Below are 15336 nucleotides of genomic sequence, written 5' to 3' on the forward strand. Positions count from 1 at the left end.
CTATTTTTCTGTTCTTCTGTTTCCTGGAACAAAAAAAGAACAGAAATCCGTTTGGTAACGCATTTTATTTTTCTATTTCCTGAAATAGAAAAGTGGTCAAGAAATAGATTTGGATCAGAAATAAGAAGTAGAAAAAATCTACTTCTTTGTTCCTAGAAATAGAAATAGAAATAGAAAGGTCCGGTCCTCAAGCCGCGACCTCAGCTCCTCCTCCATCCTCCGTTGTCTGCAAACCGTCTCAAAACACCGGTCCGGTCCATTCTCTGCGGAAATAATAAAAAAATTATAAAAAATTAAAAAATTCCAAAAATTCATAAAAATCAGAAAATTTCTCAGAAAATCCATAAAAATCAGAAAAACTCAGAAAACCCATAAAAATTTGCAAAATTCCGAAATTGAAAAAATAAAAAAAAATTCATAAAAAGCTTTCTGGAAAATAAAAAGAGACAAATTTCGGGAAAGTAAAAAGTTTTAATAAACTTTTCCCCAAAAAAACAAAAATAAAAAATTCACATAATGGCTTAGAATAAATTAAAAAATTCCGAAAATTCATAAAAAATTAGAAAAATTTCAGAAAAATCCCATAAAAAAATTAGAAAATTAAAAAATTCCCAAAATTCATATAAATCAGAAAAATTCTCAGAAAATCCATAAAAATCAGAAAAACTCAGAAAACCCTTAAATATTTGCAAAATTCCGAAATTGAAAAAATCATAAAAAAATTTCGGAAAAATAAAAAGAAATAGATTTAGGGAAAGTAAAAAATTTTAATAAATTTTACCCCAAAAAAATATAAAAAAATTCACATAATGGCTTAGAATACCTGTGGCCACCCACTTTGAGTGAAATTTAAATTTTTGAGGTGCCCAAGTGGTATTTTTGAAGATTCCTTAGTTTAGGGATTAAAAAGGGGTTTTAAACTCCTAAAAAGGATTAGACAAACCAATAAATCATGCTTATTGATTTTTTTCACTTATAACTTGTATTTATAGTTATATAAAAGATATAGATTTGAATGCAAAAAATTGGGAATAGAAATTTTGTGCAGTTACCAAACGCATTTCTGTTCTTTTTCTATTCCAGGAATAGAAATTTTATGCAGTTACCAAATACATTTCTGTTCTAGAAATAGAAATTTTGTTCAGTTACCAAACGCATTATTTTGCTCAGAAACTCTTCCAGGAAATAGAAATAGAAAAAATTATTTCTGAAAAGAAATTGTTCCCAGAAATAGAAACGTTACCATACGTAACCTAACCAACCCATGGAAACTGTAGGGTTTTTATCTAAACAACCCGTAATACGCATTATAGCAACTTTTGAACAATCAGATCATTTGGCAGCACGATGGCCTATTTCAAGTTTTATAATTTAATTGCGCCCGCCTAAAAACATGCGTGCATAATGACGTAAGTTCAAATCTAATATCTCGGTTTGGCATTTTATAACGATCGAATATATTTTCTATATGAAATTTTAAAGAGTGAGGGCGTCATGACTTTTCTCAGGGTGAGGCGCCGCGGCAACGGGACCGGGATCCTCAAAATGATGACCGGCAAGTTTCCGGGCTCGTAACTTTTTTTCTTCCGGTGCCTGATTCGCGTGATTTATATGCCATTGGAAAAACCACGATGTGAGCTTTTGAACGAGTCTGATATTGGTACGGTAAATCTACATAATTGTTTTGCAAGAAATAAATGATTTTAAAAATATTTTTCTAAAAATGATCGAATCATATCTCTTGAAATAATTAGTCAATGGAAAATTTTACATTATCGACAATAATTTGTATTTAAACATTTTCGCGGACGATGAACATATATTTCGTTCATTCATTTCTGCAAACTATTCAAGTGATTATTTTAAAAAAATATAATTTTTAAATTATTTATTTTTCGCAAAAAAAAATTGGAGAATAAATAAGAATTTATATTTCAAGGATCATTCTCCCCTGTCTCCCAATTCCTCCCGCCAAACGCGCCGTCAATCGAAGAAGTTGGGCGGGAGATAATCTCCCGTTATAACAGGAGGGAAGGCCCACGGCCCACGACGGCGCGTGGGCCCCACCTGGCCCCCCGCCCCTCCACCATCCATCCAACGGCCCTCCCCATTCCCCTGGGGGAGCACCCCGTCGCCTCAACCGCCGGGTCACGTGGAACGCGTTCCCGTGACTTGGCGAGGAAGCCGCGCCCCCCACACGCGCCGGCCCCCGCACGTGCGGCGCGCGGGACACGTCAGTGCTGAGGGGAAATCTCTCCCTGGGACCCAGGTTCCACCGTACCCGGACGGACGACGACCGTCGATCTGGACGCCAGCCGCCTGGTCCCGCCGCGGGGGCGCCGCAAGATCAACGGGCGTCAGGCGCTCGCTCTGCTGGATCCGGATCTCCTCGAGAGGATGCCCCGCGACCGGGCCCCGCGGTGGCGACGTGGCGCCCCCTCACTGGCCCAGTGGCGTGGGCCCCGCCTTGTTTTATCCATCGTCCACCTCCCCCCCTCCCCCTCCCGTCACTTCCCGAATAGATATAATTTTCTTCTCCAAAGCAAGCGAGAGAAGCAGCTAAAAATAGCGTCTCTCTCTCTCTCTCTCTCCTCGGAGCAGTTGTGTAGTCTCTCTCATCTTCCCTCTCTTCTTCGCGAACCCGAAGGCCCCTACTTTGCCGCCCTCCCCGAGTTCCCGCTGCAAATCCCCTCTCGAACGCGAAACCCTAGCGCTCTCGCTCGCGCGCTTCGCCTCGCCTCGCCTCCCGGAATTCGAAGCATCGAGCCGGTTTCCTCGCGGCCTCGCGCGCCCGCGCGCTTTTCTAGATCCGTCCTCCGGCGTCAGATTCGCCGTCGAGGCGTGCCGCGATTGGTTCCCCCGGATTGACGAGAACCGGTCGCTCGCGAGATTTCGGTCGCTCTTGCTTCCGGATTGCTCGGGAGAGCTCGAGATAGCAATCGGCCGGATGCTTCTGCATGTGGCGACGTAGAGTTTCCTCTTCGCGAGCCGTGGTCCGGAGAGATTGATTGTGGCGCTGTTTGTTATCGATTTAGGGAATTGAAGTTTCGATGATGCTGCGGGATTTCTTCTGGATCATTTAGGAGGAGTTTCTTGTTGATTTGAACTGGAGTTGGATTTGGAACCGAGTGGCGAACTCAAATCACTTGCAAACGGATTCAGGTACGGTCGTTTGCTCGTTCGGCTCTCGATTTGCTTGGTTTCCCGTGTTTCGTCTTTAGCTGGTGAATGCTGTCGCGGGCAATAGCTACGCTGTTTTGCCTTGAAATTGCCGGGGAATCGCGTTTTGATGGCGGAAGAGGAGGCTTGTCTGGATGTTTCGTCGGATGTGGTCATGGAGGCGAAGAATTCTCCTAAAGATGAACTGAAGCGCGAACGCGAATGCGCCGCGGATGATGATGATGATGCCGCCGTGCCGTGTTCTTCTCCCGCGAAGAAGCAAGCTATAGAGGCTTCTAATGAGGACACGCGCTCTGAAGTGTCCAATCCCACGGTGTGCCAGAAAGCGAATGCCGCGAGCTTTCAAGATGTGACCAGCCCACCGGCTGAATTGTTGAGTGCTAAGCTGGTTGCTTCTGGTGAAGTGACGTCTAAATGTTCAGCGAATTCGAGTTCAGAAGAGACTTTGAGCAATGAAGAATATGGTCTGAATGATGCAGAATCTAATGGCACGGCCGAAAAGCCCGAACCAGTTATAGCGTCCTCTGTTGTATTGGAGATTCCTAAGCATGCTAGTACTACTGGGATCAGGAAAATTACATTTAAGTTCAGTAAAAGAAGGGAGAACTCCGATATTCTGTGTACTTCGTCGGTTGTGGAGCCAGCATTCGGTCACGCAACTAGCCGCTTTGCGGATGGAAGTTGTAGGGAGGAACAAGAGCAATACTCTCCAGGAAAAAGATATCCTCTCAGCAACCTCAATATATATGGTCGCAATATGGAATTGAAAATGTCTAAGAAAGTTGTTCCGAATAGTTACCCTACGAATGTCAAGAAGCTATTGTCGACTGGCATCCTTGAAGGAGCTAGGGTGAATTATGTTTCTGGTGCACATGAGGTTGGTTTATGATCCATGTTGAGCTTCTTCACATATATCTGAAGGTGAATTTACAAGGGAGCGATAATTCTTTCCAATTTTTTTTTTCTAGGAGTTACAGGGGATAGTCAGCCGTGGTGGATACTTATGTGGCTGTTCTCTGTGCAATTTCTCAAAAGTGAGTTCTCTGATTCTATTGTCTTTATCCCTGATGCATCGAGTGTTCCTGCTGTTGATTTGTCAAGCAGTTAACCTCACTGCTGTTTGCAGGTTCTCACGGCATATGAGTTTGAGCAGCATGCTGGATTCAAAACTAAACATCCTAACAATCACATATACCTGGAAAATGGAAAGCCCGTCTATAGCGTTGTGCGGGAATTGAAGACTGCTCCGCTAAGTGTACTGGAAGAAGTGCTCAAGGATGTTGCTGGTTCAGCAATTAATGAGGAGTGCTTTCAGGTCTGGAAAGGTGATAACCTTTGGTTTCATAATTTCCAAGTACTGATGTGTTACCGAAATGGTCCACTCATCTTTACAACAGAAAAAGTTTTATGCTGCCTGCTCTGATCTTCTTACCTTCTGATTGATTAAATCAAGCAAAGTAAACAGGGCTTTAATTATAAAGGATCAAGAAATGCAGCTTCATTAACATTTTTTTGCTCTGTTAAGATTGGGCAAATGTTAGGCTAGACAAGATATTTTCATCGTGTTTTTCTCCAGGATATATTTTGTTGTGTGATGGGGGATTTTGACTCATTCTCTTACATGCAGAGAACCTTGAACAAGGCATTGGAAGCAATGAAGGTGCTGAAAAGTTCTTGCTTCAATCGCGTCTAAGGTCTGTCATTTCTCCATGATTGATTTCTTTATCAGAGGTTGCATCCTGACTCGAAGTAGAGGCATATTGCATGGGTGAAAAGTAGGGTTTTGCTAATCATCGTTTCTTCTATTGATCATAAGTCCTACTCTGGTTAATATGCTGTGGTTTTTTGTCACTCAGAAAATTTGTCATCTATTGGTACTTCTATAATACATATCGGCTTATTGGTCTTGGTGTTAGCTCCTTCTAGACTTTTCAGTTTTTATTTATATGGTCGTTATACACTTAATGCTATATATCCAGGAAAATGAATACGTCTAATTGTTATTGCAGAGATTTACAAGTGGCAAGATCTTCTTAGGGCTGGGCTGATTGACCACTGACTCATTGTGTTGTGTTTGCAAATGTCCCTTGTTCGTTTATATTACGTGTATATTTTATTTTTAGCATTTAAGATTTGATTTTTACCTAAGACTGAACACTTCATATTTAAAGTCATAAATAAAATTCACAGGAAGATTTTGAGAAGTTTTAATAATTAAAAAGTGTTCTTTTGTTTTGGTGGAAAGTGGCAAGTTCCTTTCAGAAGTCAACACTAACAGGCCTTTAATATAGCATAGCATTTTCTGTTTATGCTTTCATTGTGCATAGTACCAGATGCTAATTACTCACTGTTTGGAAGCCATTGGGTAAGTAGTGGTATGAGTGAGGGGTGATGGAAGGATGAGTGAGGGTTTAGAGACCCCTGGAAAGCCCAAAATCAAGGTGCTTTAGAGAAGAGAGAAAATATAGGACAGCACTAGCTAGTTGACGAAGAGAAGGATGATGCATTTCTTTCTAGTACGAGTATTTCCCTTTATGTGTAAAAAGACCTGCGGGGGGCACAAAATGTAGATAAATTGGCAAGTACTTTTCAGAAGTTAACATAAACAGGCCCTTAATCTGTTTCATTAGTTCTTAAATCTGCTCTTTTTTTAGATAGAATGAAAGCAAGTGGCAATCTTCTGCCCCTACTTTCACTGCGTGTGGTGCCAGATGCTAATTGCTCATGTTTGGCAGCCATGGGGTAAATGGCCTAGTGGTATGGGCGTGGGGTGATGGAAGGGATGGAAAGGGTTTGAAAACCCCTGGAAAGCCCAAAAATACTTAAGGAAAAAGCTGACAATCTGGAATGTTTTTTGAGATTGATCTTGTGACTTAAAGTAGATCAATGCACTGAGGGGATGCCGCTACTTAAGCTGATGTGATGTCCATATGTGGCTGGGAATCGTTCTTTTAAGCAGATAATGATTGACATTTAGATTGTATAACAAGATTACTTTGGGCTTAAATCACTGTGATTTTATACCATTTTACAGCAATCAAGATGTAGAAGGAGATGGAGGCCCTGGTTGGTGTTCTCTGTTGGACAACAGTGCTATTAAATGTGTGGGGAGATCGGATGATCATAAACGTGCAATGAAAAAGTATTCTCTCTGTCTGTCTCTCCCTTTGTTCTTGTGTGTGGTTGCATGCGCGCACTTGCTGGTATGCTCATGCGCATATTTGCATGTGCAATGTGCTCGTAATGCGTACTTGCTCCTTTATGTAAATACTTCATATGTTATGGTATGCCCTCTCTGCACTTAGAATGTTGGATTATTTATATTTCACTTTTTATGCTTTCCAGACCAGGCTCATACATTTATAGCGAATTTGTGAAGCATAAGAAAGCCATTGAAGGATCTTGTAGGAGAAGGTATGTTCATCTTGCAAAAAAAAAAAAAAGGAAACAGAAGAAAGATAACATTGTATTTGTTGGCTGGCTAGGAGATTCCTGATTGGAGATTATCTCTTTCATTTTTACACTTTATTGTCTTCTTTACTTGATTATTATCGCTGTGTGTGTGCAACTTTTTGAAACAGGGACAATGATCTACATAAGCTACTTTTTATGCCAAATGGACTCCCAGATGGAGCTGAGTTGGCCTATTTTGTTAAAGGACAGGTTGTTGCATTTTGAGGCTCGAATCAAAATTTGTGAATGAATGCCAATTGTATTAACTTCATGTTGTCGTTATGCAGAGATTATTAGGGGGATACAAGCAGGCAAATGGAATTGTCTGCAGTTGTTGTGACAGAGAGGTATACTTTGGTTTAAGGATCTTTTAACATATAAAGTCAATACTCTTAGTACACACAATCTTGTGAAAGTACATGGTTACTCCATTCTTTCGGGAAAACAACTTAAAATCCACCAATTGTGTTGATCTCACTATCATTATAGAAAAGCTTCAACCCCTTACAATTCGATAAATGTACGTCTTTATCCTCTGTTATGTGATGAAAACATACAATTCTGCATTTTCAACTTTCACAAATGGTGGTCTTTTATGTGTTTCTATCATCTACATAGCATTGTCGTTTAAGCAATTTACATTCAATATTTGAGGTTTGAGGAGCCCTCTTTTGTGGCTCACCTTTGCCATCTTTCAAATAAACAGATTAGTCCATCACAGTTTGAAGCCCATGCTGGGATGGCTGTCAGACGCCAACCGTGAGTATATTAAATATTCTTGTTGATGTTGTTAAGATAGTTGTTTAACTGTGTTAGTTTGAGTTAATTATGTTCTTTTTTGGCAGCTACCGACACATCTATACTTCAAATGGACTCACGCTGCATGATATAGCTCTATCACTTGCAAATGGACAAAATCTTGCTGGTACTAGTGATGATATGTGCACAGTATGTGGAGAGGGAGGAGATTTAATTCTCTGTGTTGGATGTCCACAAGCTTTTCATGCAGGTATTCGCCAGTCTTATTTTTTTCTTAGTGGGGGATTATAAGTGGCGTAGAAAATTAGTTAGAAGAGAACAACCATAAGTGATGATCACTTTGTCTGGGATCATGGATAATGCCCTCTACTTTCTTATTTTAAAAAGAAAATAGAAGTCAACCTATTTAAGTATATGGATGCTTATAAACTTTCTTCATAGTTCTGTTATAAACAACCTAGCTGGTAATTATTGCCTCTTAGAAGTGTTATAAGTTTTCCCAAATACCAATCTCCGTAAGTTATTTTTAATGCGTTATTTCATTTTCAGCACTTAACGAATTATATCTAGTATTCACAGATGACCTCGCCTCCTTTATCGCTTTGGAGTTTGGAATAAGCAGATTGTAGCCAATAAAAAGATCAATCTCTCTTGTAATTTCCTTGAGTACTTAGTTGTTAAATGTGATACAGTGGGACTTTCACTCTCTCTCTCTCTCTCTCTCTCCGGGGGCTTCATATTTTGTGGTATTAGAGCACGAATTCTGAACATCATGGTGTTGCTATTCTCATCGAACAATGAGGTCCTCAGTGGTGAATGCTTGGAAGCTTCTTGTACTTACTTCTCTATTTAGTTTAGAGGGATAGCTTTAGTAGAACATGAGATCCAAAACACTTAATTTTCATGAATCAATTATCGATCAAGTTCATTTACATGAACCATTACTGTCCTGTACTACGTCATTTCATTAATGGATATTGATCCAATTCTCTTCTTGACTGAGAGGAATTGCTACAATAAATAATACATCAATCACTGTACTTTGACAGCATTTCTGATGTTTCTAATAATATCGTGCTTCAAGTTTCACTATTTTGATGGGTAATAATCCTTTAGCGATTATTTTAATTGATAAATTCCATGCCCTGGACTGCTGGACCCTTAAGTTGCTGAGTCAGCATGATGATTTCTGGTCCTTGATGCTGCCACTGAGAAGTTTTACTATTTGATCATATCACCTCAAGCGATCCCCCAATGTACTGGACAGTTTGGTGCTTAAAAGAGTGGAAAGTCCAAAATGCATAGTTGAGCATCCGAAGCATTCAAAATAAAGTTTTTCAGTATGATTCAATTGCCAAATGAGCTACCATAATTTATGGCTGCTCCATCTATCTCTTGTTCGACTCTTTCATGTTTATCTTGTTTGTTTGTTGCTTTAAATGTCATCTCTCTAGCGTTCGCAATTATTGTATAATTTCCGGTTTTTCCTAACCTTTTGATTCTATTTCTGGTGGTCATAGTTATTTGCTTTTTTACGGCAGTAGTCTAACTAAGCAGAAAGGTTTCAGGTGCTGAAACGTAGGGCTTTCTCCATTATTTCTTATATGTGGGCAATTTATCTCCTCTTTTTTTTTGTGCAGTTTGTTTGGGTTTGCTTTCTACCCCAGAGGGTGATTGGTGCTGCTCAAATTGTAAAGATAAATCAGTCTCTTGTAGAAAAATAAGTTCTGGAGATTCAAATGCTGCAAGACCAATTATGATACGGCTGACACGTGTTGTCAAAGAACCTGAAGTTGACATTGGTGGTTGCTGTGTCTGCAGGTTAGTCAATTGTTATAATTTGGTACTTTCCATCTTGTGCATGGCTGGAGCCATAGTATCCTTCTCTATACCTCTTTCCTTTGCTATTAAGCGGTTGTTGGGTTTTGAATTGGACTTGTATGTCAACTTAAGCCTTTTTTTTTTTGGTTGGAAACTTAAGCTTAACTGAGTGGCAATATTGATTAAGCTCGAGTTAAGTTTGATAGTGATCTTAATACTCAGGGCTGACTTAAATTTCTGTAAAAATATATATCCCCCTTTTTTTTTTCTTAAGTGATCCATGTTTGATAGTACTTCCGAATCAATTATGCAAATAAGAAATCAGTGGAGTTGCACAAATTTGAGATCCTCAGAAGTTGTCTCATATAGTAACATAGGGAAGTCGACTAAACAGAACACACAAACTTTATAAACCACATGTATAAAATTTTAAAAAAAGGGGTAAACGAATAACCGACAATCCATCTGCGAAGTAAATAAATGACCTCTTTCAATCTTCCAGGAAATTGATAGGGAATAAATTCTAAAATCTGAAATCAGTCATAGCAGAAACAGCAATAGTGAGTAGAAGAGAAAAGCTTGTATTAGATGCCATTTGTTGATTGTGAGGCGGGGAGAGACGGGGGGACGAGGGGGTTGAAAACTCTGCCAGATAAAGCAAAGCAGAGAGGACGAGTATAGATAAGCAAGGTAGAAGAGCACATTAATTTTTATTCTTTTTTTTGGGGGGGTGGGGGGAAGGAAAAATGGAAATGAGGGTTGAATGCATCATGCGCATGCACAGAAATAGAGGGACTGAGGGAGGGAGATTTTGCTCTAAATGTCTTCAAGGTTATCAACTAGAGCATGTGGTGTTCTTTCTAACAAAAATAATGCATGGGAAGTTATACAGGATTCTTTGTTGCAAATATGGTGGTAAGGCATTAGCCAGTTATGCTTCCGTTTTAACCACTTACTTTCATCTTTTCCTTTTCTTTTTTTTTAATCGTTATTGTTGCTGTTAAGTTTGTGCTAAATGAAAATGTGAAAACTGAAATAAGGATTTTGGCTTCTTCTGTTGATAGACATGAATTGCGAAAAGGTATATAGAATTTTAGAGTTCAGATGAAGGTCGAAAGGAACGTAAAACCTTTTGGAAGTTAAGCTTAGCATGGGAGATGATGCTTATAGTCCTCATTTGAAGTCTTTTTTGAATGGCTGCTGTTCATCATTTCACTTTTCTATTTAAAATCGTTCTCCTTTCTAGATGGGTCAGGATTTGTTGCAACGCATCTTTTCTTTATATATTTGTCTTCTGAACCATCTCCTAACTAGTTTTATAATCTCTAGTTACTGCTACTAGAATCAAAGTTTTGTTTGACGGCAAAATAAGCAGCCAGATAGTTCGATGGAGGCATCCATTTATTTCCTTTCTTCCCTCCTTAGAACTTTCACTTGTTTTTCCTCTTGTTGTTTGTGGTTATAAAAAATAATTTTGGTATAGGAAAGGTACTCTTGACGTCCATTTCTCTTTTTCAAAGTGCTTATATGGACGCTTCATGGCAATCCCGCCATGTTATTTTTATAGAGGACATGAATACCATACGTAGCTTCACTTTGTCCAAGCCTCCTTGAGATGTATGTCTATGATTTTTTTAATTTGTCTATGATTTTTTTAATTTGCTTTAGAGTTGTCGGTCTCTCCCAATTTCGATTATTTACTCATGCAGTTGGTAGAAGTTACGGCCATAATCCATCTCTCTAGCTATTGTAGTAAGAATTAAGTCTAAGTTTCTCGGATTTAAAGAAGATTCAGAACAGTGGAGGTGGTTACATTGAATTTCACGTCATAGTCATTAGTTACAATCCGTATATTGACAAATGCTTGTAGTTCTGTTTCCTTTGAAGTTGATTTATTTTTTCTTTGTTGTGCTTAATTGTTTGACTCTATTCCTGTTAAGGTTCAACTCGTCTACCCCAGTCCCCCCTATCTCTGTTCTTTTTTATCCCTCTCCTCAGAATTTCATAAATTTCGTATCTTCTACTTCAGGAACCATGACTTCAGTGTTGGTACATTTGACGAACAAACAGTTATGCTGTGTGATCAAGTAAGCTGAGTTCTATTGTTATGCTTCTCCATATTTTTGTCTTATTGCTGCTCAAATATTGGAATTTTGTTGTTTTTATTTAGTGTGAGAAGGAATACCATGTTGGCTGCTTGCAGGAGATTGGACTCTGTGATCTAAAGGTAGGTTTAAGAAGTGAAAGTATGGTGAACTGTGGTGAAGTATGGGATCTAAGTTCCAGTTATATTCTGCAGGAATTGCCCAAAGATAAATGGTTTTGTTGTGATGACTGCGATAAGATTCACATCGCTCTACAAAAATCTGTCTCTGCTGGATTTCAGACCATCCTGGCATCTTCTTTAAGTACAATAAATAGGAAGCATATTGAAAAAGGACTCCTCATTGATGGATTCACGGATGATGTCCAATGGCGAATTTTAAGTGGGAAAAGTCGGTTCCCTGAGGATCTACCTCTGCTTTCGAGGGCCACTGCAATTTTTCGAGTAAGTCATGATGGCAATATCTGTTCTCATTCCTTCTTTTCCATCCTATTAGCAAGCTATTGTCTTACTAGTGTTTCTTTTTTGTTTGTGTTGTGTTGCTAAATTCGGATGCCTATTACTTCCTTTCCCAATATTAGTCCATAGATGCACCCATATAAAAACAACAGAAAAGTTATTATTTGAGGAATAAGATTAATGGGGAGAATGTGCTGAAATCGTTTAGATAAGAGCTTATGATGCTCAGTTGGCATTGCAATTTTCACTCCTTTAGCTGTGCTTATTTTGTGTCTGGACTGAAAGTCCATGAACATGGTATATTCTGTCCGTTTGAACATCGATAAGGGCCGTATTAGAGGTGCCATTTGATTGAATGATTTTCTTTTATCTTTGGGCGATTCTTTCTGTATAAAGTGTATATTCTGTCCCAACCGAGAAAAGAATAAAACGTGTTGTTCTGCATCTGATTTTCTGAGCGACTTAGAATACATGCTATCTACACTTAGTAGTGGGGGCATCAACTGAAATTTACAAAATTATGTGCATGGATGGTTTTAATCTTTGATGATAACTGGACTTTTTCTCACGTGTTGTAAATTTGACCCCATGTGGCAGGAGTGTTTTGATCCTATTGCTGTAGCATCAGGTCGTGATCTCATACCTGTCATGGTTTATGGGTATGTTCTTATACTGATGCTCTATGCTCTTAATACCTGCATGTAAATGTTCTGAAACTGTCATTTCTGTTAGTTTCATTATTTTCAGTTTTTGTTTGTTTGGAATCTTTACTGTGGCATTTGATATATTATATTGCTTCTGCATGTTGCTCTTCTAATTCAAGCTTTTGGGTTGAATATTGACTAACATGAAAAGCATCTGGTCATTGTGCCATTGTCCCGCACTTACGATTTAGGCTCTTATCACATGCTTTGATTTAGCTCCCAGTGGTTTGGACCTTTACTTGTCAGATAGAGATCCGCATTTTTGATAGTTGGTTATAATGGTATTGCATTCAAGTTCTCTTTCAATTTCATCCACTATATTATGGTAGAACAGGGGATATCGGGGCTATATCGGGGCTATTTTTTAACATCCTGCACAATTTTGTCCATTTTCACTGCAGCTTTGTTTTTTGAAAGTTTGGAGATTAACTTCAAGAATATGTATATCCCAATAGTTGTCTTTATTGGAACTCCATGTTGGTAATGTTGAATTCAGTATTATAAAAAATCCCGTTTGAAAGAGGTGAAATTTCTGTAAAAGGAATGAGAACTCTTCTTCCTTCAAGAATTTATACTTGTAAATGAAAAGCAGCTGTCAGATTAGTTTCAAGAAGATTGCTGTTGGAATTGTGGCTTGTTTTATGCATCTTGCATCCACTTCTCTGTATTCGAGTGTGCTTTGGGTCACATTCTTCGAAACAGAAATACACAATAATATGATTGTTCATTTGGGTTGATGCTTCTTCTCATGCTTACATGTACTCTAATTGTTCTTTAAATTTGTTGTAGGAGGAATATTTCCGGTCAAGAATTTGGTGGAATGTATTGCGTAGTTTTAACAGTGAAGTAAGTTTGTTAGTGTGTTAAAGTTCTGCTTGTCACGCAATCTGATATGTAACTGTTTCCCTACCATGATATCACGAGCAATACCTTATGGTAAAACGTTGGGTTCATGTGCAGGTCTGTTGTTGTATCAGCTGGTCTTCTTAGGATTTTTGGGAGGGAGGTTGCTGAGCTTCCTTTGGTCGCTACAAGTAGAGAGCATCAGGGAAAAGTGAGAAATTCTGCTGTTATTTTCAGTCTCTGGCTTCTAGTCCCTAGGATCCTCTTTCCTTCGTGTTTGTTTTTACTTGAAATATTTTGACTTCTTTATACATTTTTTCCAGGGTTACTTCCAAGCACTATTCTCTTGTATTGAGGGGTTACTTTGTTCACTGAATGTGGAGAGGCTGGTGCTTCCAGCAGCTGAAGAAGCCGAGTCAATTTGGACAAAAAGATTTTGTTTCAGAAAGATGAGTGATGAACATGTAAGCCATTTCTTTTTCTTTTTTTTTTCAACGACCCCTTTTTAGCGAAGGGAACAAAGCTGTTGCAGCATTAAAGAAAGTGAGGTGAACCAAAGAAAAAGAACTGTCAGAATTCATAGGGTAATGGCATCATCGGTGCATTGTAAGGATAACTATGGATTGGTGGAGTATTCGATTCCTGTTCTTTTGACATATTGCATAGAACATATTGTCTAGCTTGGACTTAAATTTTTGGTTGTGTTGTCAGTGGTCAGATCTAGGCTTTTGGGTGAAAAAGTAGGGTAAGTGGTGTGGATAATGGATATAAGCAGCATATACATGGATTTATTTGATAGTTTCTGCAATTCTCGTCAAACAAAATATATGTGGCTCAATTCATGTCTCGTTGGTAAGATTAGGTTAGAGAGTTTTTCATGAGCCACGATTTTATTTATACCGCACTGAGTTGGTCATGACTTTCTCCCTTTCATCTTGACCTTTTGTTTTTCACTTGGATTTCTGTTGGTGACCTTTTTTTTTATTTCTAGTTGGATTCACTGTGTGCATGGTTTTCTTGTCCCACTCCCTGCCTCTGCTTAATTTTCCACAACTTGGTCTTTGTCGATATGATCTTCTCAATCTGACTTGAAGGATTGCGTACTTAATTGTCAGATTCGCTGCTTTATTAATCTTCTGGATAATAAGAAATTGAATCAATACCTGTTTCTTTGTGATTAACCTGAGGCGAGCAGTTTCTTGTGTCATCTTTATCTTTTTCTAATAGAATGCTGTAGAGACCTGCTGATGAAAAATATTCGTTTTTCCCTACCCAGTTTAAGAAGCACATGGGGGATCATCAGCTTACTATTTTCAAGGGGACATCGATGTTGGAGAAGGAGGTGCCGGCAAAGCGAGATTAACAGCTTTTTCCGTTTTGGTGGAAGATATGTCAAGGTTGATATATTTGTTAGTTCTTCTTTCTTCGATTCCTTCATGTAGAATCTAGTCCTGCTTTTACATTCTTGTTACTCTGGGGTCTTCTTTGATGCCGAAATCCTGCACGGTAGGATATTTGCTTGTGTTGACATTAGATTTAGAATTAGATAGTGAGGGAAAGCAATGTTTTTAGGTTAGATAGGCGACTTGTAAAAAGGAAAGTCTATGCGTGCTCGCATTTTTTATTACGCATGCATATGTCAAGTTTGTGTTTCTGGTATGTTTTGCTTGCGACGAGACTAAATAAGACTGCATTTTTTTCAAGCAGACAGTGACCTAGATCACCCACCGAGTTTGGCCGGTCTCATTTGGGATTTATGTCTGATTATCTAATTCGTCTCTGCTCGAGTTGTCTATGGTTTTGTTGATGTTCTCGAAGCTTGAAAATCTAGACATCATTCTGAGATAACGTCGAATGAAGTCGTACTCTCTCTGCACGTTTATGAATCATAGTTGCGCCGAATGAAGATTTTGTTGAAACGTTTCTAGACAGGCACTCGGTGGTAATTTTCCCTACATGCTTTCGTCATTTATCTATCTCGCTTGATGGTAACGTCCGCTTGCTCGTAAGCCT

At 38.9% G+C, this 15336-nt stretch overlaps 1 protein-coding gene across 1 annotated transcript; it reads left to right on the forward strand.

The window, feature by feature from the left end:
- Positions 1 to 2560: 2560 nt before the first annotated feature.
- LOC115672263 (uncharacterized) lies at positions 2561 to 15026 on the forward strand. The gene is made up of 19 exons (XM_030594031.2): positions 2561 to 4057; positions 4149 to 4214; positions 4307 to 4505; positions 4808 to 4874; positions 6215 to 6322; positions 6526 to 6594; positions 6762 to 6843; positions 6921 to 6980; positions 7340 to 7392; positions 7479 to 7642; positions 9033 to 9213; positions 11243 to 11300; positions 11384 to 11440; positions 11513 to 11761; positions 12374 to 12435; positions 13270 to 13326; positions 13441 to 13534; positions 13647 to 13787; positions 14600 to 15026. The coding sequence occupies exons 1-19, from the start codon at positions 3290 to 3292 to the stop codon at positions 14684 to 14686; spliced, it is 2622 nt and encodes an 873-aa protein (XP_030449891.1). The 5' UTR covers positions 2561 to 3289; the 3' UTR covers positions 14687 to 15026.
- The last annotated feature ends 310 nt before the right edge of the window (positions 15027 to 15336 follow it).

Source organism: Syzygium oleosum, unplaced genomic scaffold (assembly GCF_021117445.2).
Source record: "Syzygium oleosum isolate NSW1041296 unplaced genomic scaffold, Sole_v2.1 Sole_v2.12, whole genome shotgun sequence".
Lineage (NCBI taxonomy): Eukaryota > Viridiplantae > Streptophyta > Magnoliopsida > Myrtales > Myrtaceae > Syzygium > Syzygium oleosum.